At 38.2% G+C, this 25,515-nt stretch overlaps 1 protein-coding gene across 1 annotated transcript; it reads right to left on the bottom strand.

The window, feature by feature from the left end:
* Positions 1–262: 262 nt before the first annotated feature.
* On the bottom strand, positions 263–25,515 carry map3k20 (mitogen-activated protein kinase kinase kinase 20). Its single transcript, XM_005799407.2, has 20 exons — positions 25,332–25,515; positions 22,731–22,949; positions 21,361–21,448; positions 16,464–16,565; positions 14,890–14,955; positions 14,766–14,794; positions 14,074–14,211; positions 11,431–11,517; positions 10,272–10,346; positions 10,071–10,177; positions 6,324–6,459; positions 5,471–5,515; positions 5,363–5,393; positions 5,140–5,279; positions 4,984–5,046; positions 4,181–4,270; positions 2,335–2,451; positions 1,613–1,687; positions 1,360–1,504; positions 263–1,266 (listed from the first exon to the last, which is right to left on the bottom strand). Exons 2-20 carry the CDS (start codon positions 22,887–22,889, stop codon positions 569–571), a joined length of 2,391 nt encoding a protein of 796 aa, XP_005799464.1. The 5' UTR covers positions 22,890–22,949; positions 25,332–25,515; the 3' UTR covers positions 263–568.

Here is a 25,515-nt window from a genome sequence, read left to right as displayed (position 1 = left end):
CAATGAAGTGTCTCTCAGGTCCCAGGTTATGTTTGCTGGATTTTTGTATGTTTCAAAAAGAAATAAATTGTAGATCCTGTTTTGACTGGATGGATAGGTCTTCTTGGCCAGACGACTTCTATTTTACTTATTTACTTCTCCTACTCTTAAGGCAGTCGCTGCACAATGTATTCATAGCTACATATGAATACATATGTTCATAGCTACATGAATTGGACAGAAAAGGATGCAAAAAAGCAGCAACAGATCACAGACAAACCTCCAAAAATTCATTGTATTTTATTTTGGTATTGAGCTGCAATTTGCATAAAACAACAATTATAAATAACCATCTTAAAACTAGTTTATTAGTGGATACAACCAGCCCATAAAATCAAATGAATTAAAGACAAAATGATCTGTTTTGTGCAATAAATACATTCTGAGCATATGGACTCATTCATTTTATCCCAAGAAAGGACATGTAAAAGTAGTTGAAGCTTGACGGATACATATCACACCTCAGTATGGTTCTCTTCCAGCATGCGCTTCATGTAATTCATGTTCTGATAGAAGTAGTTGGGCCACATTATGATCTTCCTCCAGCGCCACGTCCTCCCCTGCCTTCTCTCCTCCCTCGACCTCTGGCTGGTTTATTGTCCTGACGGGGTGGCTTTTTGTGTCGTTCTACTTTGATCCACCCTCCGTCACCGGCTTTGCCCCCCTCTTTTTCCTCACTGGGGTTTCCTGTCACAGACCATATACCCGGTATCAGCGGCGGGCGGCTCTGAGGTGTGACGCTGTAAGTATTTGATCGCGCCTTCCCCGGCTGCCGTGAGCCTTTTCCGCCCTTGTTGCTTCCTCTGTTGTTTGTCCACCAATGCCCCCGCCCCTGCCCGCCTCCCACTGCTAATGCCTTGCCAAAGTAGCTGTTCCTCCGTTGGTCGTACATCCCTCCGGCGCTGCGCGGGCGCTCACGTTCCAATGTGCTTTCCGACGTAGTGCTGGACGGACTGCTGCCCTTGGACCCGAGGCTTAGCGGTGACAGTTTGGCCGACAGGCTGCCAGTCGGCGATGAGCAGCGAGAATCGGTCCAGGGAGAGGAGCGCAGGTGGTTTGGAGAGCGGCGCAAGGCAGCGGCGTAGGAAAACGCTTGGCTTTCATGCGCAGAGAGGAACTGAGGCAGAGTTTGGGCCTCAGAGCTGTTCAGACGAGTCGTCTTGTGGTTTGACTTCTGCGTCATCAAGTGTTTGTGCCGCACGTTGTTCATCCATGCAGGATCAAATTCTTAAATAAACAATATGAAATGCACTTTGAATATACTGATTACTTAAAACAAGAGTATTTCTTTAAAGATGTCTTTTAAGAGAAGCAACTTACTACAGTTTGTTCTATCTCTGGTGTCCGCCATAACTGGAGTCGTTTCAATGACCAGCTCCACGTTTTTTATCTCATCTTGTCCACCACCGTGGGTCCACACCAACACGCAGCTGTGTCTGGTCGACTTTGGTGACTTGACATCATTCTAATGTGTCGAGTGAAAAGAACACAATGGAAATAAATATTTAGATAAAGATTTTAACCGTCACACAGGATTCTAGGTTTATAAATTTGCTGTGCTGGAATGACTCGCCTCATAATTGACCGTGTAGTCTATTTTCTGGTTCTGTTCCAATCCAACGATCCATTTATCCATCAGGAATGGTGGCTGCAAGAATAACATAAAAAAGTTCAACATTTGATAGTTGCATAGACAATACATTCATCTTGCAGGCTAATTTACAATGCTTTGCAAAAGTCTTCATGCCACTTGACATGTTTTTCTTAAATTGCAGAATTTCAATCTTGTGAAGAGGTTTAAAGCAGGATTACATCATAAAACAATATCCCAAGCTTCAGCATTTTATGGAGCACTGTTCAATCCACCATATGTAATTGAAAACAGGATGACACTACCAAGAAATGTCCACCTAATCTAACAAGCCTGGCAAAAAGAGAATTAATTAAAGAAGCGAAACCTATGGTAACTCTGGAGTAGCATCAGAGATCTTCTGCTCTGGTTGATGTACTGTAAATTGTCAGTCATAAGAAGTCCAATTAGGAGTTTTCCACAAGCCATGTGCGACACAGCAAATGTGTGGAACAAATCTAACTTTTCCCACTACATGCAAAATGCTGTTTTCTATAAAGACATTTATCAACTCCTGCAAAAGTCATTTCATAGTTACGAGCCTTTTGTGTAAACCCGGAGGATCACTGTGACCTAGAAGACTGAGAAACCTGACTGACATCATTCAGGTAAAAAATTTGAGCAATTCTAAAAACAAGGAAGAAAGGAAAAAAACAAATGAACACCTTAGTCATCCGCAGAACTTCCACACCCGGTCTGTTGGCATTAAAGATGACATCTTTGATGTAGGTTACGGCAACCTCATCTCCATCAAGCTCCATGTACATTTTCCATTTGCAGTCCTGGAAAGAAAAGAGGTAACGGCGGGATAATGTACCTCTGCTTTACACGCATGACAAAGTTTCTAATTACACCATTATGTTGGGGAAGAAATTACTTCTTCTTGAACATAAATCAACAGCACAACCTACAGGTAGTTAACTGTAGCGACAGTTTATGGCTTATGAAGCCTCATGCACATGGTGAGACACAGCAAACTTTTAAACTCACAAACAGAAACGATTTTTAAAAATGCAATTTGTTTAAAAGGTTTTAGAGAAGATTTCAGTCTTTCCCTAAATTATGATTACAAATTATTATATAAATTCAAATTAAGAAAAACACTGGATTTTTGGAAGAAACCAGCAATAATTGTCCAGCACAGCTTGATTTCTTACAGCGAGGATTTTCTTTTTTGTTTGTTTCCCATGAACTGCTGCAGCCTGCGTACATCATACTCCCTGGCACAAATCAGTGCAGTCTCTTTCTGCATGCAGAGTGCTGACATTGCAGTAATGAATCCTCCTTTCCTAAAGATGTGGCCACGGAGCCACAGGTCACCGCTTAGCCGTGCTGGGTTCATGGCTCGGGCCATTTCATTGTGTCGAGATCACAGAGAGAGACATCAGAGGAGTGGCGCTAACACACTCGTCTGAGGAGCCTTCGACCTCTCCTTCATCGTCCCTAGGGGCTGGAAGCGGCTCAAAGCACGAGCTTCGGCAAGCCGCTGGCTCAGAGACACACCAATGGCCCCCGCGTTGGCCCCGGCGTCGGCCCTGGACGGTCGCACTGGGGGCTTCCCAGGTCCGCGCTAGTCTAATCACTCCAGCAGAAACAATGTCTGGTAATGATGCCTAGGACCCAAGTGCGTCTAATGACAACTCATACATAATTCAGCACCTTTCACTTGGCTGCACTGTGATATCCTCATTAGTAGGGGACCCTCAGTGGCTGTCAGATGGTGGCCGCACAATCGCAGGCTCTCATTTTGTCTTTGAGAAGTGCAGCTGCTTCCATGACATCGCCAGCAAAGAGGGGCAAAGGGAAAAAAAAAAAATGCAGCGCGGGTTTGTTTTATTTAGTGCAAAAAAACCTTCCAGTTTGTAAAAACAAGGCTGACACGGAACCTGACACCAGGCAGGGGAAAATAATTAGCTCTCATTTTCTCAGCCTCCTGTTTCCTTCTCCCTGCTGTGTTTTCTACCCACTAAACCACCACATGTCAGAAGAAATGGGAGGCAATTAGCAGGCTCGTTTCAGCCCCGCCGAACACACTGAAAGAGGACTATTTATGATGGGACAATGAACAGCTGAAAGATTAAATAACGTTTGCCTTTTAAAGGAAAATGACTTCTGGCTAAATGGGCTATTTTTGATTAAATTCAAACAGCAAGTGAAGAGCGGCCCCTTTCTCCACAGTTTCACACCCCAACAAAGGGGCTGCGAGCGAGTCGAGGTGGATGTGGTACAAGGCTGAGAGTGAAATGTTTATTTGTCTGGTTTAATACATGTCTAGTGATGCCCTCAATGGCCAGTTTAACAGGCCGCCGTCATGCATCTTCAGAACAAACAGCTCCAGCAGCAAGCGGGCCGAGGAAAGTATCCATTATTATTGCCCAAATGTTCAAAGTCAACTCAGCATCTCTGTGTGGTATTCATTAATTGTTGGTTTCACAGAGCCAATAAGGAGCTGCATCAGACGCTCACAGCTGCAGAACATGTTGAAGTCAATGTGTCTCTGTGCAAACTTACAGATTTTCCTGTTCCTGCTTTCCAGTGGTACCCAAACACCAGCTCCAGATTGACGGTTTTACTCTGTTCCACCTCCTTTTCCAGCTCATCCTTACAGGGGAGAAAAATACAACAAACCCAAATATGAGCAGAAAATAGAAATATACCCCAAAAAAAATCAACTGGTGACTGGCCAGTAAGGAACTCAAAAACATTAATTCAGCATAACCAGTAAGTCATAAATAACCACAAAGCTCTATCTGTTCGATGTAAAATAAGTATTAAATTTGGAAGGTGTTATGGAGAAAAAATGACTCGAAGCTAACTATTTCAGTCACTGATCTGTTTAAACAGAAGACAACAAATTTTCAGCTTCAGCCTGTTATGCAACACCCTGGATTTGGAAATGTTTTAAGGTAAGCCTCTACATTCAGGGCTGTTTTTGTAATGCTAGCTGGACTAACCAGGCTAATTGCTATAGCTGAATGGTGCAACTCAATTTCATAATACATGAAATTAACCATGTTTTTAGACTATAATGTAATTTCATCAGATTAAGTACTAGCAAATGTAGTTCATAATTGCTTATTTCCGCCTCTTTTGCTATTGTTGCTCTTAAGGTTTAATGGGCATTTGCCAAATAACAACTTAACTTTTGCTCTCAAAAGGTTTGATGCAGTCACTTCTTACAGATCATCTATAAACACAATTGACTAAAATCGGTACTGTCAAGTTCAGGTTTTCAAAAGACAGGAGATTTTGATCAGTGCACCCCTCACTGAAAGCAAACAACACTTCTCAGTGAAAAAGAAGAAACTCCATACCTTCAGCAGTGGTGGGAAGTGGAGAAACCCAAGGTAATCATTAGTTAACTTTTCAATCTCTGCCTGTTAGGAGGACAATTTTTTTTCACTTTACAGTAATGACAAAAAGGAGTAGGCTTTGCTTTATAGGTTATCAGGTTGTAATGAGCGCCTTGCCTTAAGGTGCATGACGTGACCTTTGGACTTGACTCCCATGTCCTTCATGTCTCTCTCTGTGAGCAGCAGCAACCTCTTCCCGGTGATGTGGTTTTCTTTGAATAGGTTGGCGTAAAGCTGCATGTCACACGTTCCGTCTCCTGACACAAACAAACAATAAATTAAGAGCTGAGAGTCTGAAATACTCAGCGTGACACTAATAAGATGCAAGAAAGGAACAAACCTGCACCAAATAAGTGCTGCATCCAGAAATACTGTAAAGGTAAAACAGGAACTGCATTAGTTTTAGCTGTTAGATGATAAAATAGTTACAAAAAACAGTGACACTGACCACATGCTCCTCTGTCCATGTGTATATGTCAAGGGTTGGCAACAACTGCAGAGAAACACAAATTGAAAGATTATAGCAAATGATTGTGTGTGCAAATAAACACCAGGTGTGTTTATAATTTAAGAAAATGTCAAAATGGAACATGGTGATTTTTTTTTTTTTTTACCATTTACTTTACCAGGAGAACTCTGTTTATGTGATTTGTTATACTCTAAATACTAAACTTGTCACTAATATTCAAGTGTACAAGATTTATGCTAGATTATATCTTCTTATTTATTAAATGAATCTATTTAATATTATTTTACACTATTTCGAATGTAAAATTTCTCTAAAATAATAAAATAGTCAACCAACAAACTCCTCCTTCCTCTGTTTTGAGCCGAGGTCAGTCGGATAAAACAAAAAAAAATGAAACAGCTTGTACTTTTCTTACCCAAGTAAGAAAGTGCGTCTCAACAACTGCACTCCACCACATCCCGAACAAATTGGCCAATCTTAATGTCAGCAAAATGTCACTTCATCATAAAAGCCTGGACTTCTCTAAGCAGCAGGCTCACATTGCTGTTTCTGCACAGCATGGCACTATACATCCTGAACATAAGGCCCACAGGACATGACATCCATAATGTCCACAGGTGGAGGGTTTTAAACATATCTGATCATCGCTACTTGTTTCTTGCAGTTTGGATCATAACATATCTACATCAAAATAATACATTATTTGTGAGGTATTGCAAAAGCATTCACGTAGAAATTGGAATGCATGGCTTTTGTATTCAGCCCCTTTATTCTTAGACCCTAAGAAGGTTGAAGGCAGGTCAAAGTGAATACCGGATCACGAGAGACTCACTGGAGTGTTGGACTGTTCAATGAGTTTGCGCTCCCACATCTTCAGACGGCGCTCCCGCTCCTTCAGCTCCTGCTCCTTGGTGCTGAGGTCCCTCTCCAACTTCTTCAGCCGCTCAAGAGTAGCTTCAATCTCACACCTTCAGCACAACAAACATCAGCTTTTAGAGGTTGGGCTCATCAAGATGTTTCCCATCAGCAGACATATATCTGCACACTTTAACATACAAATCATCTTCCAGAATTTTTGCAGCAAACATTTTTAATCTGTAAAAACAAGAAACTCCAAAGAAGGAAGGGAGCAAGGAAGGGCAGAAGGATCGACACAGTGATGGAAAGAAAGAGGAGACGATAAATAACAGGAAGGGAGGTACAAAGAACACATAGGCAAGAGTGGAGGAGACCAGTAAGAAAGAAAGGACAGAAACAAGCAGGTGAGGAACAAAGGAAGGACACGAAAAAGTAAACAATCAAGGTAAATTCACCAGTTAGCAGCAGAGCTAACGTGGGAGTTTTAATTAAGGCCCTTCTGTTGAATTTTCTTGAATTATTGCACAGAGTTAAAATGGAGAAACAAACAAAAAAAATCCTAACATTTCTACTCTTTACTTCACACATTACATTTTCTGGGCTTTGATATACAATTGGGGATGCTACCATCAAAATATTAAAAAAATATTTAAAATTGATAATTTAATGTTCCAATTTGCACTGAAGAGAATAAACCAATTTAGGCTTTTGAAAGGGTCCCATTTTTATATTCTATACATTTTAGCATCAGGGACTCGTTTGTGTCTTTTCTAAACATAACCTCTCTTTTGTCTTTTAGGATGTTACTGCACCAGTTGCAATGTGGAGATAAAAGATGGATATTTATTTTGTTTTGTTGTGAATGTTGAGCAACAGCTTCACTAGTGCCTTCGTTGAATAAAACTACCTCCTCATTTGCTTCGTAATACATTTTGCCGTCTTTGTTGATGGGGTTCAAGACTGTTTCTACTAGAATTGCAGATAAGTCTTGTCGATGTTGGCAGAAAGACACTGATAACACACCTGTCAAACAGGGAACTCAATTGATGTGTTGAGCTGCCCCAGAACGAATCATGAATTAAACCAGAGCAAAGCTCAGCTGGAAACCCACTAATCCTTGGAAAATCCAATGCATTATGCTCGACTCACGTTGGATAACTTTATTCTGTCCAGCAGGTGGAGCTGCACTAGCTTCTCACATCGCAATGATAAACAAATATTCTCCAGGCAGGAAGGGCAAACCTTGCTTTTCCTGTTCCTTCAGTTCCTCAGCTCGCTCGTTAGAAATAACCCTGTGTGTTAAACCATGTTACACCTTCCAGAGTGATGAACCTTTTTTAATCTTTTAAAGTTGTGTGGATAAATACTATTTAAGGCTTTCTGGATGTTTATCAAAAAATGTTTTTTTAGTTGATTTTACAATTACGTGTGTTTAAAGAGAGGGAAAATTGCATGAATGGAGTACAAAAGAAAACGTGTCAAGCTTTAAAACTTTACCTACACCAGATGAACAGCATGGGAAAGATGTGTTTTAGACAAGATCAACTATTACTGCACAAAATCTCAAGGGGGACCTGAAGGATGCGTCCGCTCATTAAAACATTTTTAGCAAACAATTCTTTGGGAGTCACCTTTTTGGAGATAAAAACCAGATGTTCTAAAAGTGTTTTAACTGATGCCTCCCATAGATTTAATAGCAGAAATGGGAAAAGATTATGTTCTTGTGACAAGCTGTTGGTAAGTAAAGTTCCTTTTTTCAAAACTGGCATTGCTAAACCTATATGTGTTGAAATTATGACAAGTAAAAGAGGTAGTAGCTAAATGGTTTAACAAATAAAAAACAATTCTGAATATGATACAAGCCAAAATAATTCACAAGTATAACAAAAATTTTATTTGGATTTGTGTTTTCTGTAGCTCTGTAGGATATTCTTAAGCTCATAGTTAATAATTTAAGGCTTAACTGCTCTAAAAGCTGCAAACTTCAATGAACATCAAAAATGAACTTGAGGGAAATGAGACATGCGTAAAGATGAAAAGATTTAAATTCCTAGTACGGGGCTCAGGGAGCATAATCGACTGCGAATGGCTGAATACTTGGGGCCTTTTCTAAAAATGCTTAGAACTGCCTATTTTATAGCTCAAACACCAAAATATGGATTCATGCACACAGTGGAAACCATGTTAACTTTACCGCAGAAGCTAATATCAACAGCCTTCCTCATCTCTGTTCTCTGAGGTCCACCCAGTCAACACGAAGGAAAATAAACAGTGCTCCTGGACATAGTGTATCAAGACATTTCAGCTTCCCAAGCTGCATTTTTTCTTGAAATATGTTCCACAGACATATCCATGAATACTGAACTGCAAATATGTGCAGGTTCACTGTCACTGGACCCAGATGACAGCTAAGTGGGAATGCAAAAGTATACTGATTTTGAAAAACAATGAAAGTAATGCAATAAGAACTAGCAGGTAGCTTTGATAACACCCAATCTTTGTCAGTTGTTGCTAACTTTTTCCGTATCAGTTGAGTATTTAAAAATGAAATCAGACAAAGCAGGGTGATGTTAGAGGTTATCTAAAAAGAAATAATATTTTCTCAACATGTCAAGAGATGATTAGTTTATTAACACAATGAGAAAAAGAGGTAGACTTTCAGTAGATAACAGAAATGCTGAATATAGAATATAGAAATGCAGAATGTTCAAAACATTAACTCAACAATAATTTTCAATTTGTTTTAAAATATTAGCAAAAGCCTGTTCTTACAGTAAATCTCCACAAACTGTTTGTGTTGTCACCTCTGCTCCTACCAGGAACATACATAAGGACACTAATTCCTAGAGGGTTGGAAAAAAAGAATAAAAAGAAAGAAACAAAATAAAATTTGGCTAAGATCCAATCAAAAAGTTGAAGCTTAAAAAAAGAGATCAGAATCATCTGCAAAATGTTGATCGGCGTATCTCTCTATATACATATTTTATTCAGCTAAGTAATATTCATTTAAAGCCCAGTGTGTGAAACCAAGATATTTATGATTGTGCTGTCTTCTTAAATACTAAATCATTAGAAAAATTACACAAAAGCAGTAACTCTCTTCAGTCCAGCCAACACAGAACCTCTTCATCATCTTTGCCTGTTCTCAGCAGGCACAAGTCTCTTCCTTTATGCCATCATCCAGCAAACTTTCTGTGCAACACATTCTCGCTTTCTGCTTTCCAAATCTGAAATTCTCTCCACCTGCAGATGGCTGCCTGGACACGGTGCAACCAGCACAACTTCTCAGATGAAAAACCCAAAAACTCCTCAGCGAACAGACGAGGCCCGCAGAGAGGCAGACAGAGAATAAAGTGACAGCTGAGACTCAGGCTGTGCTGAACATCACCAAACATCCAGCTGCTCATACAGGCCAATTAAACACTTCTACTTGAAAAAGATGGTGATTATTTTTAGGGTCTTATGGGTAAAGAGAGGAAGTATATCCAGATGGATCATTCTTTGGGGGTTTTCATGTCTTTATGTAGCTATCAGTGTAATTATTTAGGATCTATATGCATGATCTCAAGCTCTTTTTTATGCCTAGCGGCCCCCATCAGCTACATTTCCACATCTTTCTTAGCAAACAGTTGCACATTATCTTAGGCTGAGGCAGTATACTGGCAAGAGAAAAGTGTCATAAATGCATTTACAGGCTGTGCAGAAGAGCTGATCACATTACCTCCATTCAGCCTTGTTGTGAAGGAAAGAGTTGCACTGTTCAGGAAGTTGGCTGTCTTTAGCCATAGACTCCAATGTGCACAGGATCTGCTTGAACATCGGCCTTTCCTGCATGAATATATAGATGCACATATATTTATTATGACTCTCAGGAAAACACACATTCTGCATGTGTTTGAATCTGACTGCAAATGTGCCTCACTTTTGGCTCTGCAGTCCAGCACTTCCTCATGAGCTCTGCAAAGCTTTCCGGACAGCAGCTTGGGATGGTTAGCCTCTGAAATATCCACAGGACAGAGTAACTTTACTTAGAGTGTCTATTACTTTGACTTAAAACATTAAATCAGAAAATTAAGACTGCGTTCTTCCTGCTGAGTAAAACAATTAAAATGGCAGTATTGTGTATTTTCCAAGCACATGGTGCAATTTTAGAGCACATTTAAATAAGTTACATTCAGTTTTTATAAAAATGCTATATATATATCAAACAAAAAGAAACTTTACTCTGCAATTTGTTGCTTTGAAATTGTCCCTGTCTCTTTAAGAAGCTTCTAGTATTTCTGGCACTCCACCTCCAACAATTTGTCACAACAATAGCTCTATTACGACCGTTCTTAAGAACGTTGGACTTAGAAGTAGTTTGTCTGATGACTTCAGGAGATGCTCAGTTCCACCAGGTGTTTGCTAATTGCTGCTGCCGCTAGTCTGGAGGAGCTGAGTAGGGAAGGCTTGAGGGAGGGGTGCTCTGTGAGGTGGAAGCTCCAAGGAGGAGGTTTGTGGAAATAGGCATCCACAAGAGATCCAGTATTTGTTGCAGGTCAGTGGGTGTGGCTGTATTGGTGTCTCCAGCACTAACCAGGCAGAGAAACTGATCTCACAAGTCAATACAGTTTAGATCAAGACTGCAGACAGAATATTTGTTCCTCTCTATTTCCAAACTAGTAGTCCGTGATAAACTCCACTTTGTGGGGGGAGCCCCCTGAGATCTTGGAAAACTCAGTTTGCCTTTAACAGTAGAGATAAAGGGTTGCCACTGGCTGCAGAATCTCATCTTGGTATCTGTGAGTTTGCGTCCAACAATAACAAGGCTGGTTATCCACTAAAGTAGATGCGACCCTAGACCATCACACTGTCTCCACCACAAGTGGCTTGGCATTGACTGAGAAGTATTGGCAAAAAAAAACTGTTTTACTAATAGTATAACTATCATTATAGAGAACCATTGTTACAACAAAGAACAAAATCAACACTTTTACACTAAACGTTTATGCATTAATTCATGATTTAAAAAAAGCAAATAAAGAACCTAAAGCTCACAGGGTAAGAAATGTATATCTGTATAAAAGCACATCATAAAATACCTCATTTTTCTCCACCACGAGCCAGGCTACTTGCAGGCCTTCGAGGCCTTTAAAGGGTATTTCACGGGTTAGCATTTCCCAAAGCACCTGCCAACGAAGGTTAGGGAAAAGAGTCAGGAAAGAAAGTAATAATGCACACACATGTACAGTCATTACATCAATACATGCAAATAAATTTATTTATGCTAACAGCGCATTGTGTTGCACTCAGGATTTCTAAAGGTAAAAATCAGAAAATGAGTTTTAGTCACAATAGTTTGTGTCCAGAATGTGGGGGGTCTGGCGAGATGTCATATGTCCTTTTCCTGACCCTAAACATGTACAAGTCCTGGATTCAGGGAGGTTTAGGCCTGGTGATCCCCTCTGGACACCTAATTGTTTGTTGTTCTAGAGCAGGTTAAGTTCTGGGTGGTTCTGACCACACCAGTGCACCAGCCGGGCAACATTCTGTCTGTATGCAGACTAATAACTGTCCCAGATCAGCTCAGTGGCGATAGCAGCAACTGCAAACCTGAGATGTTTCAAGTCCGCTGAGGTGAAGTCTAGAGTGTACAGGGAGAAGAGGAGGGGGAGCTGGTCCTGATGATGCTGAAGCCAATTAAAGTCCTTAAGAAGAAGTTTAAAGCATATAATTTGACTATAATTTTTTTAACTTAACTTCTTGTCTTCTACAGATTGAAAAGACAATCCTGTGATTTCAAATGTTGCCTCACTCACATCATTACAGAAGCATTTGAACAGCAGTAATATTAGCCTGTTTTCCTGAGGCAATAAAACATTGTATTTACCTTTTCTGATAACAAGACTATATAACATGCCTGTTCATTTCTGAGTTAATGGTTATTAGGTTATTTATGATGCTATGTGGTTTTAGTTATTTTAAGATAATGTCACTTTGTACTTAAAATGTTACTAAAACGTTGTGATTAAAAATAATTTTACAGCAGATTTGGCCAAGAGTTGGGAGTAATAGTTCTATGTTTAGGGTGATTTCTTTTTACCACATAGAATCAGGTTGGTTTGGATCATTTTTCTCACTTAATAAATAAAATAATCTTTTAAAAATCGATTTTGTACTTACTCATATTGTCTATGTTTGATAATTACATCTAATTGATGATCTAAAGCATCATCTCAAGTGTGGGGAAAAAAAAGCAAAAACCAGAAGTAAGTCTGGAAAGAGGCAATTACTTTTTTATGGCACTTGTACCATATATGAGTATGAGTGAAGGGAATTGTTTGAAAATGTAATCTACATGCTGAAGGGACCTTTCTACAGAATACTGGATCTAATTTGCACATACTGTACAAATTAAGAGTGGCTCGTTACATAGTCTAAATTAAACATTTTTTTCCTGTCCTGTAGAAAGTTTCATGTTCTCTGATAGGAAGTTTAAAAGTGTAACTGAGAAAAGACTCATTTTATGTCTACTTCCAAATACCCCGAGGAGCTTTTAAGACCAATTGAAAAAAACACCAAATTTCTAAGACGTTGTTCTTCTGCAAAGGTCACAAGTCCTGCTTTTGACCACCCACGAAGAAAAAAAAATGTATAAAAAGTGCCTGGCAGCCAAGAGAGAGACTAAAGTGCATTTTTGTGCAAATGTATTTACAGTATTAAAATTTTCCACAAGTTTGATTCCTCCTTGCTGGAAGTAAAAGCCTGTCACTCAAGTCTTCACTTTAGAAACAAAGTAGAGTCCAGATTCTTCAGCTCAGGCTTTAATCTTCACAGTTCTCATCAGTCACTCTTATGACCTTTCACTTTGCAACAGATTGCCACTTAATTGTATTGGATTATTTGTAGGACAAATAAATCAATCAAAAGGAAGACAACTACAAATATTTTCAGGAACTCTGTTAATTTCTGAATTAAAAACTCGGATTTAGGAATGATGTCACATTTGACCTAACTGTGATGGAAACCTAGTGAGATTTGCTCATTGATGTGATCACTCTGCATCCCCAGAACCAAGCAGAAAACTGCAAAACGGCTGAAACACTGAGTTCCTTTAAATCTAGACTAAAAATCCAACTCTTTAGAGTTGCTTTTGAAAGAAACATAAATTAAACACTACAAACATTTTGATGTATAATGATGGCACTTGGCAAAATGTAATATTCACTGGTTTTCTCAATTGATGACTGTGTGGTGTCTTCTATGACTTTTGTGTTTGTGTTTTGGTAATATGTAAAGCACTTTGAACTTTATTGCTGCTGAAATGTGCTACAAATAAACTTGATTGATTAGTGATCGGGTAAAGATGTTCAGAAATCCAAATAAATGCTTTGGCATAACATTCATCACCACTTTTAGTGAACATCGCAGACATATTGTTGACAATTATAACTACACTGTATATTTTTTTCACTGTTCACTTTTAAAAGAACCCTTTCAAGAAACCAAAAAAATTGCAGGCTTTATAAGTTAGTTGCATTGCTATTGTGGATATTAGGGACACAGCATCAGTAGTTTTCTGACGTGAGAACGTGATTATTTCAAGGTTTAACAGGCGTTAATCTTGTGTGCAAGATTTGTACAAAATTTTAATCTTAAAGGAAGTGGTATAAGCAAATATGCATATTTTGAAACTGAAAAGTGACAACATATCAACTTTACACCAGTATGTTTTATGAACTCACCACACCATATGAGAAGGTGTCGCATGTCTCTGACACAGGGAGGCTCTGGATAACCTCTGGAGCCATCCAGGGAAACGTTCCCACTAAGGACATGTGCGTTGTGTGGGATAAGAACTTAGATGCCCCAAAATCACATATCTGAGTTAACAAAAACAAAATAATTAGACCTGCTTAGTGATATTAAACATATAATAATTGCATTGTATTATAAAATATGATGAACTTAAAATTTTTCACACGATTTAGGTCACAATAAAAAATAAAACAAATAGGAACGATCTTGAATTATTAAAGCAAATGTAAACAACAGTACATAAACAGCATTTGCCTCAGGCACTGATCAGAGAACCATAACCTTGATTCTTCCAGCTACCAGATAACTAATCATAGAAAAGTCTAAACTGAGTCTTGAAAACCCTGAACTGAAATGATAGTAGTAATTTTTGTTTCATGTAATTAAATGTGATCCAATCTACCCAGTAAGTTATACAGGCCGCACTTCCAGTGACTAGTTATAAATGTAAAGTTAGTCACTGCCCTCTTGTGTTCAAGCTGCAGATAAATACAAATACTTGTATTTTCCTGCTCTAAAACTTGGACAAAACACGACTCAAATTTAGCAAAATACCATATTTTAATGTTTGTATTATTATTATTATTATTAAAACAAAAAGAGAAATGTAACAACTTACCTTGAGAACTTTGTCGGCGCCCAAAACAACTGAAAGAAGCAAACATAAAAAACGTCTCTAAGTCGTAACAGATGTAAATGTTGTGAACTTGGTTTAATTCGTGTGTAGATATGAAGTCTGTTACCATTCCTGGATTTCAGGTCTCTGTGGATCACCTTAATCGGGGCCTCTGAATGTAAATAATGCATTCCTAAAACAGAGGAGAGGAGTGAGAGATCAGCAGAAACTCGCTTTGCATGACTTGCTTCTTGTCCCTAAACACAAGCTGCAGGTACCAGCAGGAGCTGAGAAAAGCCCACAAGTGAAAATGTTTAAAATCAAAATACTTTCTAGCATTCAGCAGGTTCTCCTGTGAATGCTGTGAGTTGTGTAGTTATAAAACTAAAGTTATAAAACTAAAAAACTCCGTTAACAACCAAAGCCAGCAGCAACAAATCAAACATCATATCTGATTGTATCACTTTAGGATGAATTTACACAGTTACACTTCTTCTTCATTCATAAAATCATAAAAGTCATGTTTTGTCATTTGATAAGATTTATATGTATTTCTTATCTTAGACTGAAATAAACAGAATAATTTATGACTTTTTATGAGTGTGTGTGGATTTTAGTGGGTTATTCTGTTATTTAAACCATGTGGGTGGATTTGGGTGAGTCATGTGCTTCTGTTTGCATTACTAATAACAGACCAAGAGACACCATTTAAAACAAACCAGTGAAGTCTGACTGGTTTGTAATTTATTTGTTACATTTTATCTATCAGCACAATACATAATTACCCAGTAGGAAGGTTTCTAATCCATTTCAAAACTAAATACTTGTCCAGATTCAGATTTCTGAACAGTTTTTAAAACATCCTGGATAATTGAGTGCAACACATTCACCCTGAAAATGCACACTCGGACAGCCAGATTTGACAATAAATAGTAGAATAGTAGAATAATAATAATAAATAAAATAATAATAAATAACAGTTGGTCTGTTCATCCCAGAAATTATGAAATAGCAAAATGCAGAAGTTGGCGTCTGATTTGGTAGCATGATGTAAGGGTCAATTCACAGTTTCTTGGTATCAGCTGCTTTTTAAATCCTATCATGTTTTAACTTGAATTAAATCTGGACAAATTTCTACAATAATTTTTAATATCATTATATTCATAATAAGAGATAAATAACAGTCTCAAGTCTTTTTGCAGTTTCTCACTGGTTTTATTCCGTAATGTTCCTATATTTAGCTCCAACCATCTTTCCATCAACTGTGACCAGATTCCCTGACTGTGCAGAAAAAAAGCATCCCCACAACATGATGCTGTCACCACTATGTCGTGTGTCCAGGGTGATGTACAGTATTTGTTCACCATATAAGGCAGAATGCTTAGTTTTGGTTTCATCTAAACAGGGCAATATTGCTTCATAACTTTGTCCTGCTTTCAACATCTCCACAATTTTATTCCTCACTGATCTGCACAGCACACATTTCGGTTTTCATTTGTAAAAAGTTTTAAAACTGTCAAATAATATGTGTAGTTGTAATGTGACAAAATGTTGACAAACTCTAGGAGAACAAATACTTTTAAAGGCACTGAACTTGCAGTCTTGTCACCTCCAGATAGTTTTTCTGTTCTTCAGTGTGTTGAGAGAAAGAATATCTCCTTGTTCTTCTGTGCTATAATGAAGAAAATAACTCATGTTTACCTTTAGCAATCTCTGCAGCCCAGCTCATGATCTGCCCCATGTCCATCTCCTCGCTCTCGTCGCTCGACAGGTAATCATAGAGGGAGCCACCGCTTGCATACTCTGAGGAAACATTAGGAAATGTGTCTTTGATAGAGGAAAACACCAAGAACTCAAGTTTTCTGAGAATTGTTTAAAAACTGACCCCCACATGAGTGCCAGTTGACCGCAAGGTCTAGCTCAACCATTGAACTTCCTGTTGCCCTTTGTCTCTTCTGATCTAACAATCCCACAACACAAAGGAATAACCTCTCTGGCCTGTTTTCAAAGGTTTCACTTGCATACTTCTAATGAGCCATTAGCAGAATATAAAACTTGACAATCACACTGTGCTCTGCAAAATCTGCTTTGCAGAAAGAAAAAAAAGAGAAAGCCCAAGACGCTGGAAGAAAGGCTTTGATGAAGCTTCTGTATATCAAAGATATGTAGAGCAGGGAACGTTTCATTTGTAGACAGGGGCTATTTAGGTGCTTCAATAAAGATAAACAAGCAGCAGCTAGAACAGCAGGAAGGCTCTGTTTGTGCATAATAACCAACGATATCCTAACGCGGTATATGTAAACATGCACAGGCACCAAGACAGGAGCCTAATTAACAATCATAAAACACAAAAAAAGACTCATTATTACAGCGCAGGACTTTATGGGGCTTCTTTCTACTTTCACAGCAGAAGAAGGAGTGTGTCTCTAGATGTAAATACTTGTTTCTTACAAAATTACTTCCTTATTTCGATTAAAGCTTCTGCACTTTGCGCCTGAACAGGTTTGTCCACATTGCACAGATAAAAGTGTTGTAAAGCATACTTTCATTTGAGCTCAGAGACATGAAAAGGCTAAGTTCACTTACATTTAGTCAAGCAGGCAAACCCACCTTTACCCTCAAACAACAACTCAGTGAAACTCATCAAGTTTATATTGCTGCTAAGTGACAGCAGGTATGGATAAACTCCTGCAGGTCCCTGTGAGACTTCATAGAAAGAGGAAACTGGCTGTGTCAACATTCAGGGGCAATTTCCAGCAAGGCTGATGAATGAGGACCTGGCAAAGCAAACAAGTAAAACTTTTTTTTTCTGTTGATTGTGCTAATTAGATTCTGCCGTCATAAACTCATACAGCTTGCCTCGCCGCTGAAGGACAGCTCAGGACTTCTTTCTCTAACTCTTCTGAGCATTTTCCTCCACTCTAACCGGAAAAGCTCGCCAACACGGTATTTCGTAAAAATAAGAGTCTGTAAAAAGTCCCGCAGGGCCATTCATGTTTAGCTGTAATGCAGCTCTTCTGGGAATAATAAATGTTTTTCTTCTGCTGCTGTTCCAAGAAAAAGGACAACCTTATTTCAGGACAAACATGTCTCACTTTTACTGGAAAGCCGTCGTTAACATTAGATGGATCATAATTTTAATTTAAAACTCTAAAATATATCCAAAGATTTATGAACGTGTAAATTTTTGCTGCAATGGTTTGAGAAAGATTTATTCTTGTCATTTTTTATGGCAGTTTTGTGAAAAAAATGTAGGATATTTAGCTTCCAGTTTACTTTTTTATCCACATCCAAATTCATCCATCTTTTTATTGCACTTTACACAACTTCACATGCACACCCCTGTTAAAAAGCCGGCATTTTGTGATGTAAAAAATTACACAATTATAAATTATTTCAAAAATATTTTCTGTGTATAATGAGACATTTATGTTGACCAATTCAAGTGATAAGAAACTAATTTGCTAATAAGAAAATTCTTAAAAAATCAGATTTTGAGCTCCTTTGGGTTTTATTTCAGTATTCTGTCTTTTGATGGAGTCGATCAGCATCACACATCTTGATTTAGGAATATCTGATCACTCCACCTCCCACTGATTTTCATGAAATTTAATTCTGGTCTTTGACTAGACCATTCCAAAGCTGAAAAACTATTTGTTGAGTAGGATGTTTACCTGGACTTACTGTGACATAAAAAAAAAATCTATTTTCAGTCTTGTTTTCTTTTTATCAGGCAATTGATTTTAAATCATCTGAAAAAAAAGCAACCTCACAGCACAATGCTGCCACTGATCTGTTTCACTGTAGGTCCACTGCTTGATGGATTAAATGCAATGTTGTTTCTTTTACATGTACCAGTCCAGAGACAAAACTTCATCAGACCATAAAATTCTTCCACAAGATTCTGGGAGAGTTGTGTAGAGATGTTGTATTTGGAATAAAATGATTCTGTCTTGCAACCATATTCCTTTGTAATGGTGTGTGGAGAATGCATAAGATTGCTATCACATGTAAACCACAAACACTCAGGAATTTCTGCAACTGCTTCAGTGTAGATGTTGGCCTCCTGGCAGCTTCGCTGACCAGTTTCTGTTGCGTCTTTTTAGTCATTCTAGAGAGCGGTCCAAGTTTTATAAAGTGCTGTATCATATTTTCTCAAATGATCAATGACAGCCTTTACTGTGCCATGTTTCTCTCCCTTCTCGTGACTGACATCTTAGTACAGTGAGATGGTTTTGATCTTTTAGAGCCTCTCTGCAAACTGTAGCTTTTATTAAATGCAGGACCCAACGGGACAAAAGGGTTGAATTAAACCTTAAAGGTCCTTTTAGGTAATGTTGGATATGAAGACATTTTTTAAAAAATTTTGTCTAACAAATTTGTTAGTTTTTCACTATAATTTTACAGAATAACTATTGCATTGTATGTGGAAAAAGTTGTGAAAATATTAAACTTGGTCTTAGTCTTGCTTCATAAAATCCCAGATTAGAATGTCATCATAAAGTTAATTCATATCAGAAGAAGGAGTGTGTTTCTAGATGTAAATACTTGTTTCTTACAAAATTACTTCCTTATTACTTATGCAAAAAGCAGAACTGGGCCCCAATCTCTTGAGTGGTCTTTGCTTTTAACCCCTGTTGCATGGATATATTTTTCTACCAAACTTTTTCCTCCCACTCAACTTTCCATTTACATCCTTGAAATTGGCGCCTTGTTTAGCAGTGACATTTTGTGGCTTTTTCTTCTTGTGAAGAGTCTCAGTGACTGCTGGACAACAGTCAGGTTATCACTGTTATGTAGTTCATAACGTAGCCTTTAAGTGATTAAAATCTTTTACTCCATTTATTATAAGCTATTATAATCAAAATGACCAGAAATAAACCACTTAAAAGTATCTATTTTAGTGTAATGGCTGAATTTCAAATTTGAATTATGAGAACAATAATTTTATGGTTTTATTGCCAAATAATTTATTGGTGTAAATTCAAAGCCTTGATGAAAAGAGATGAAAGGCTTTGCTCAGGATGTGGGTGAGACTCTTATAGCTTTCATTCACAACATATTTCCTCAACAAAGGCTGGTCTTTGTTCAAATATGGACAGGATATTAAAAATGTGGGAGGGGGCTCTGCTACCAAGAATGCAATCCTTTCTAAACTTCACAGATTTTTGCGCACTGAGTCACCGAACACAAACTGTTTGTTTTAAGCTATTTTCATTGTACGGTGAGCAACCAGGCAACCCAGCAACTTTTTCTTAATGGCTCATTTTCAGATCTTATATGGACACTGGCTGCTGCCTGAACCAATCAGAAAATAAAACTTCACATGCCTACACACGTTCACATCTGCTGCTGAGGCGTAAGGACACATCGTTCTCCAATCCCAAAAGAGCCCTTGGGTTTCCAACCACATAGTCTACATCAGACGCAGCAGATCACCAGCAAGTCAACTGAGGTTTCAGGAAAATTAAAAATAAATAACTCATTAAAATATGTTAATTCTAATAATAAAAAGTAAAAGGTTAAGGGAGAAGAAGAGTTGTGTATCTTTTGTTAACTCTTTGGTAGATTGTTTTATACCTTTTGGTGCAGCCACTGTGCTTCCATTCACTGGTTAAATATTTTTTTTTACCTTAGTTCTTTGATTCTAATTATAGAACTTTTTTTTCTTGACCTGACTTTTTTACGTTCTGTTTTGTTGTTGTTGTTGTTGTTTCCTGATAGAAGCCTCCTATTGAGGTTTTCATTGTCTAACTGGATTTTCTTTCCGTAACACTTCACCAGAGCTGCAGAGGAACCTTATCAGATTTCACAGAAATAAAAGACCAATGACACGCATTGCGATGAATTCAGGTCAGCAACTTTTAGCTCAAACTGCTGTTAATAAAACAAAGCTAACTGAGATCAATAATGCTTCTAAATCCATCACTAAAGCACAACAGGCCTGCAGTAATCAGCTCTATACAGTCAATGACACCAGCTACAGGAACAAAAGCTGAAGCATCGTCTAAAACCACAGAAAGGGTTTTTTGAACTGTGGTGAAGTAAAGGAAGTTGTGTGGCCTGTTTTTCTACCTTTCTCTTCCAGTGAATTGAATGCAGACGGTGCAAAGCTTTTCAAGGCTGGCCAGTCCGTGAAGAAAATCAACATCCTAAGAAACTTGTATTAAGTATTTTGCAAAAATGTCTAAAGAAATATAAAGAATGTTTCCATGCAAACTTTCAACTTTGGTGCAATCATGGAAACTATTGTTGCTGCCTTTGAATTTCTGATTTCATTTCTGATTGCCTGATTCAATAAATCTTTGAACTTATTTCCTACTTTAAGAAGGATTTTACCCAGTACTTTGTGGTTTAAACAACTGCTTTACCTTTTGCCCTTTACATTATTGGCCCTGAACCAAAGGAAGTCAATAATACTGTCAGGTACACAGAAAGGCTGTATGATCATTTACACTAAACATGATTATGTTTTTCTGTATTTGCTTATTATTGCTTTTGTAGAAATGTATCAAAGACTCAGCTCTTTATTTATGTATTTTTGTAACTTTGTAGTCTTTGATATTTCTATTGGAGGAGGATTGAAGTTTAAACTCACCAGTGACGATTCCATAGTTGGGAGCCTCAACAATCGCACCATAAAACTGGATGATGTTCCGGTGGCTAAGGACACTGAGGATTTCTGCCTGAGGAGGAAGAAGAAGAGATAAAAAATAACTTTAAAGATGAAAGTAGGTTAAATTGCTTTTGACTTTGGTCTGAATAAAAACAGCTACCTTTAAGAGTCAAACGCGTGACTTGTTTACATTTTGCCTGCAGCACTATTTGCAGAAATATTTTGACAAGAAAATGTATTTAAACGTGTGAAATGTTAGCAGAGATTTATACAAAGATCATGAAAACAGTGCCTGTTTATGGGTGATCATGACTTATGTTACAAATGCAGCATCAGTCCTCCCAAAAACTGTGAAGTGGAAGTTTGGCTGGAGGCTGCAGCCCCAAGGAGGAGGCACTTTGTGACAGCGAGCGTTCATGCACCCTGAGTGGATGGATTGAAATGATTTCTCAAGCATGTATGGAAGAATCAAATCAACACTCCAGTTGTGTTTTTGATGAGGGAATCACATTGTCATATCATATAATGCTCAAAAGTCTAATAAAACATTAAATCTTTGTCGGCACAGGCGCTAAAATCGAAAATATTCTAGGATAATTCAATGATTAATGTCTGTAATATCACAATATTACAGACATTAATCATTGAATTATGATTCAATGATTTTTTTTACTGTAAGTAAAAAAAAACATTTTAAAAATTATCTTTAAAAAAATAACTTTTAATTGCCTGCGAATGTATATTTCATCCTCAATTATTTAAAAGTGTAGCATATATAAAGAACAATTAATGTCTAATTTTTGCCCAGAAAAGCTTACGTCTGGTGGTTTCTTGAATGAACAGAAACCTGACAGAATGAGTTCATTTAATTGTTATCACAGTCTATAATTAAGGGAACAATTGGTTCAATGTGAAAGGATTACATTATCATTTTCACTGAACAATCATCTCTGTAGCAGCTGAGTGAAGTTGAATGGATATCTGTGATCTCTTACAGTTTCATAAAAGAAACAATGGGCAATATTCAAACGCTCAAAGGCCAACCCGTGTAAAACAATTTCCCCTGAAAAGATTTCAAAGATAAATCTTTTTTTGTCCTTAAGAGAACTAGGGTGTGCTTTCAAAGAGATTTCAGGAGCAGACTCTGCAGTAATTGGGCCAAACACTTTCTTTCCTTTGGCAATAAATGTTTCTTCTTCCAGCACATTTCTCAGAGTGGGCGAGCATAATGACCATGAGTGATGGGTAAAGAAGTCACCACATCCAACTAAATGGGGTAGTAATTAAAATGATTACCACACTGACAATTAAAAAGTATATAAAAGGGGACCCCGGGCAATTATGTCTCCTACCTCTTTCTCAATCTTCAGCAGTTTCTTCACTGCTACCTCTTTGTCCTGGGAGATCCACCTGGCCCGGTACACGCTCCCGAAGCTGCCGCCGCCGCAGTTCTCGTAGAAGAGAACGTCATCGAACTGGATGTGCACGAAGGACGCTCTGGGAGACGACATCTCATAATGACGCTCGGCTCCGACTCAGCTTCACGACAAGCGGTTGAGTCCAACCTGTAGCTACATGAAATAAACAGACACATCAGTTTTGATCAAACTCAGCTAAAATGAAAGGCTACTTGTCTGCTTGTATAAGGATGCTGGGGACGATGCAGCCACAGATGGACTTTTCCTTTATTTTTTTTTTGTTTGGCTCAAGCAGGGATTGTGAGTATAAACCAATGCAAAAGCAGGGAGGGATCCTCATATTCTCTTTATCTTTCCAAGCCAAGAACGAGACAGCTCTGCTCACGTAGAGGCCAAACATGATTTGTAAACTCATGTTGGGAGCTGCCACAGCAGAATCCACAGATTGATTTTCACCTCCCTTGTTTGTCTGCAACAGCATAAAAGCATCTTGTACAAAAAAATAATAATAATTCCATCATTACAGGAAATTGTAGCTCTGTTATTGTTCCTGGGCTTCCCCATTTACGGCAGAGCAATTACAGCTCTTAAAAGGCTGTTACCTTGGTCTTCATTGGGATTACTATCCATCACAGTGGGAAATGTCTCCATTGTCACAGAGGGGAGTCGCCGCTTTCTGCTGATTTACTTGTATTCAAGCTATACTTAGCTTCAAAGCAATTTGCTCAGTAGCCCAGTTCCCCAACCTCCAGTATTGTCCGACCACTCAAGAAGCCAGGGTTACTGGGATATGGTGGCACTCCTCCAGTCATTGCTGCAGGTTTCTCACCTGACAGCAAACACGATTTCAATGTGCAATCACATCTGATGGCCAAATAGCAAATCCAGAACCAGCCTGAGGCATAAGCAAACTAAGCGGCTGCCTCTGGGACAAAACAGGGCACTAAAATGTGCTTGACTTATCAGCAAAAGTACAGATACAAATATATTGTACTGAAAGTTTTTATTAAAAATAAGCCTAATTTTGAACTTGATTCAAATTTATGTGTATATTGGGTCTAAAAGAAACATTTAAAAGAACCAACAAGCACATTACTTGTCATGAAATTAAATCAAACATCAATTGCTTAAAAGTTATGTTAACAGATAAAATGCAGTGGTTACACATTTTCATGTTTGATTCCTGTTAAACAATAATTAACATGTTTTTCTACTTTCTGGCTGAACTGAAAATGCAAAGATTTCAACAAAGAAAATTCAAACACGAATTGTTAAAAACAGCTCCAATTCTGCACAGCTGAGAGTCAACAAATACTGTAAAATCCTGCATTAATAATCCTAGCTCATCAAAATGGTTTTTCATTATAAAAACATAATGTGAGCCACAACTCAAGATATTCAATGGTCATTTAAAAAAAGTGGTGCCAGCTCAATATTTGAGAAAAAAGCTTTAATTTACTGATATGTGTATGATTTGCCAGGAAAACGCAAAGCAACTTTTACTGTAATGTGTTCAGATTTATCTGCAGATGTCCAACTGTCATCCTGAACGAACAGATGACATGCATGAAAATGAAATACCTTTCCTTTCTAGTTTCTTACGAGTTTTTGCACATCCTCTGACTGTAATTTATGACCAACTGCATAACATATAACATAAGTCCAAACCAGATAAAATGTAACTCTAACTATAAATACATTTTCTGTATGGTTGTATTAATTTGTTCTAATATATTTTTGTAAATGAGACCTGTTTGTCCTGTAACATGCCCTTAGACGACATTTGTCATTAATTGCTGCCATTTACATAAACTGTTACTTTTTACAGCAACACCTTCCTCACTGAAGAGTGGTCCAAAGACATCAGTTGGTGCTCATGAATGGTGTGTTCACTAATCTGCCTCTGGACAACTGATGACCAGTTAGGGCCCACCAGACGTAAAATTGCCTGATTCTGGTCAACATCTCATTTCTCAATGCATGTCCAAATTTAAAACCAATTTAATCATTTCTGCTGGCTGTGTCTGTGCTGATAATCAGTTAACGCTCACTGCAACTATGAATACACTTTAATAAATAACGGACATTTCTCTGCCTATTTTATTTTATTTTTTAATGAAAACCCAGTGAGCACATATTTGTCTACGCAATTTATTCACCGACTTAGTTGTAACTCAGACTGTCACGTCACTAAAGTGGTGTTGTAGCAAAAGCCGTTCTATAATATTACTTCAATGGTTGAAAAATTGCTGAAGGGCCCAGGTCAAAAACCACATGCAGACTTTACTGTATATGATCAATGGATAACTGCTGCTTACAACATACATAGGCTAGTACTGAATTGCAAATAGTAGATATTACGCAGCAGTTCGACTCCTGTACGCCCTAATCTACTGGAAATGGATCTTACTACAACTTGTCCGTCTCCACATGGCAGCAGAAACTCTTCCAGCCTGTAAATTTGCCTTCTTTTCCCACTCAAGGAGAAAAGAGGGGAAAGTCACAGGCTGGGAAGTTGTTAGAAACTTTACATACCAACATTCAGAGTTCGGTGTGAAGCCTGGCAGCAGCGGCTCGGTGCTCCTGGTCGCGCCGGGCACGAAACAGACTTAAAGGAATACAACTGGTAGTTCCGGGGAAATCAAATGTGACGTTCTTTCATTTCTGATTTCTCTTTCCCTACCCCAGTAGTTTGACTGGTTGCGCAACTCTGGGGAAG

This window comes from Xiphophorus maculatus, chromosome 7, assembly GCF_002775205.1.
Source record: "Xiphophorus maculatus strain JP 163 A chromosome 7, X_maculatus-5.0-male, whole genome shotgun sequence".
Taxonomy (NCBI): Eukaryota; Metazoa; Chordata; class Actinopteri; order Cyprinodontiformes; family Poeciliidae; genus Xiphophorus; species Xiphophorus maculatus.
Note: the sequence above shows the minus strand (reverse complement) of the source record. Positions and strands in the feature narration are given on the sequence as shown.

Bases quoted from the DNA above. Each gene is read 5' to 3' on its own strand.
- map3k20 (XM_005799407.2), bottom strand. From the start codon at position 22,889: ATGTCGTCTCCCAGAGCGTCCTTCGTGCACATCCAGTTCGATGACGTT. The intron at 10,178-10,271 runs GTGAGGCACATT...ATATTCATGCAG, and splicing joins GCTGGACTGCAGAGCCAAAA to GAAAGGCCGATGTTCAAGCA. The intron at 2,452-4,180 runs GTAAGTTTGCAC...TTTTCTTTCCAG, and splicing joins AAGCAGGAACAGGAAAATCT to GACTGCAAATGGAAAATGTA.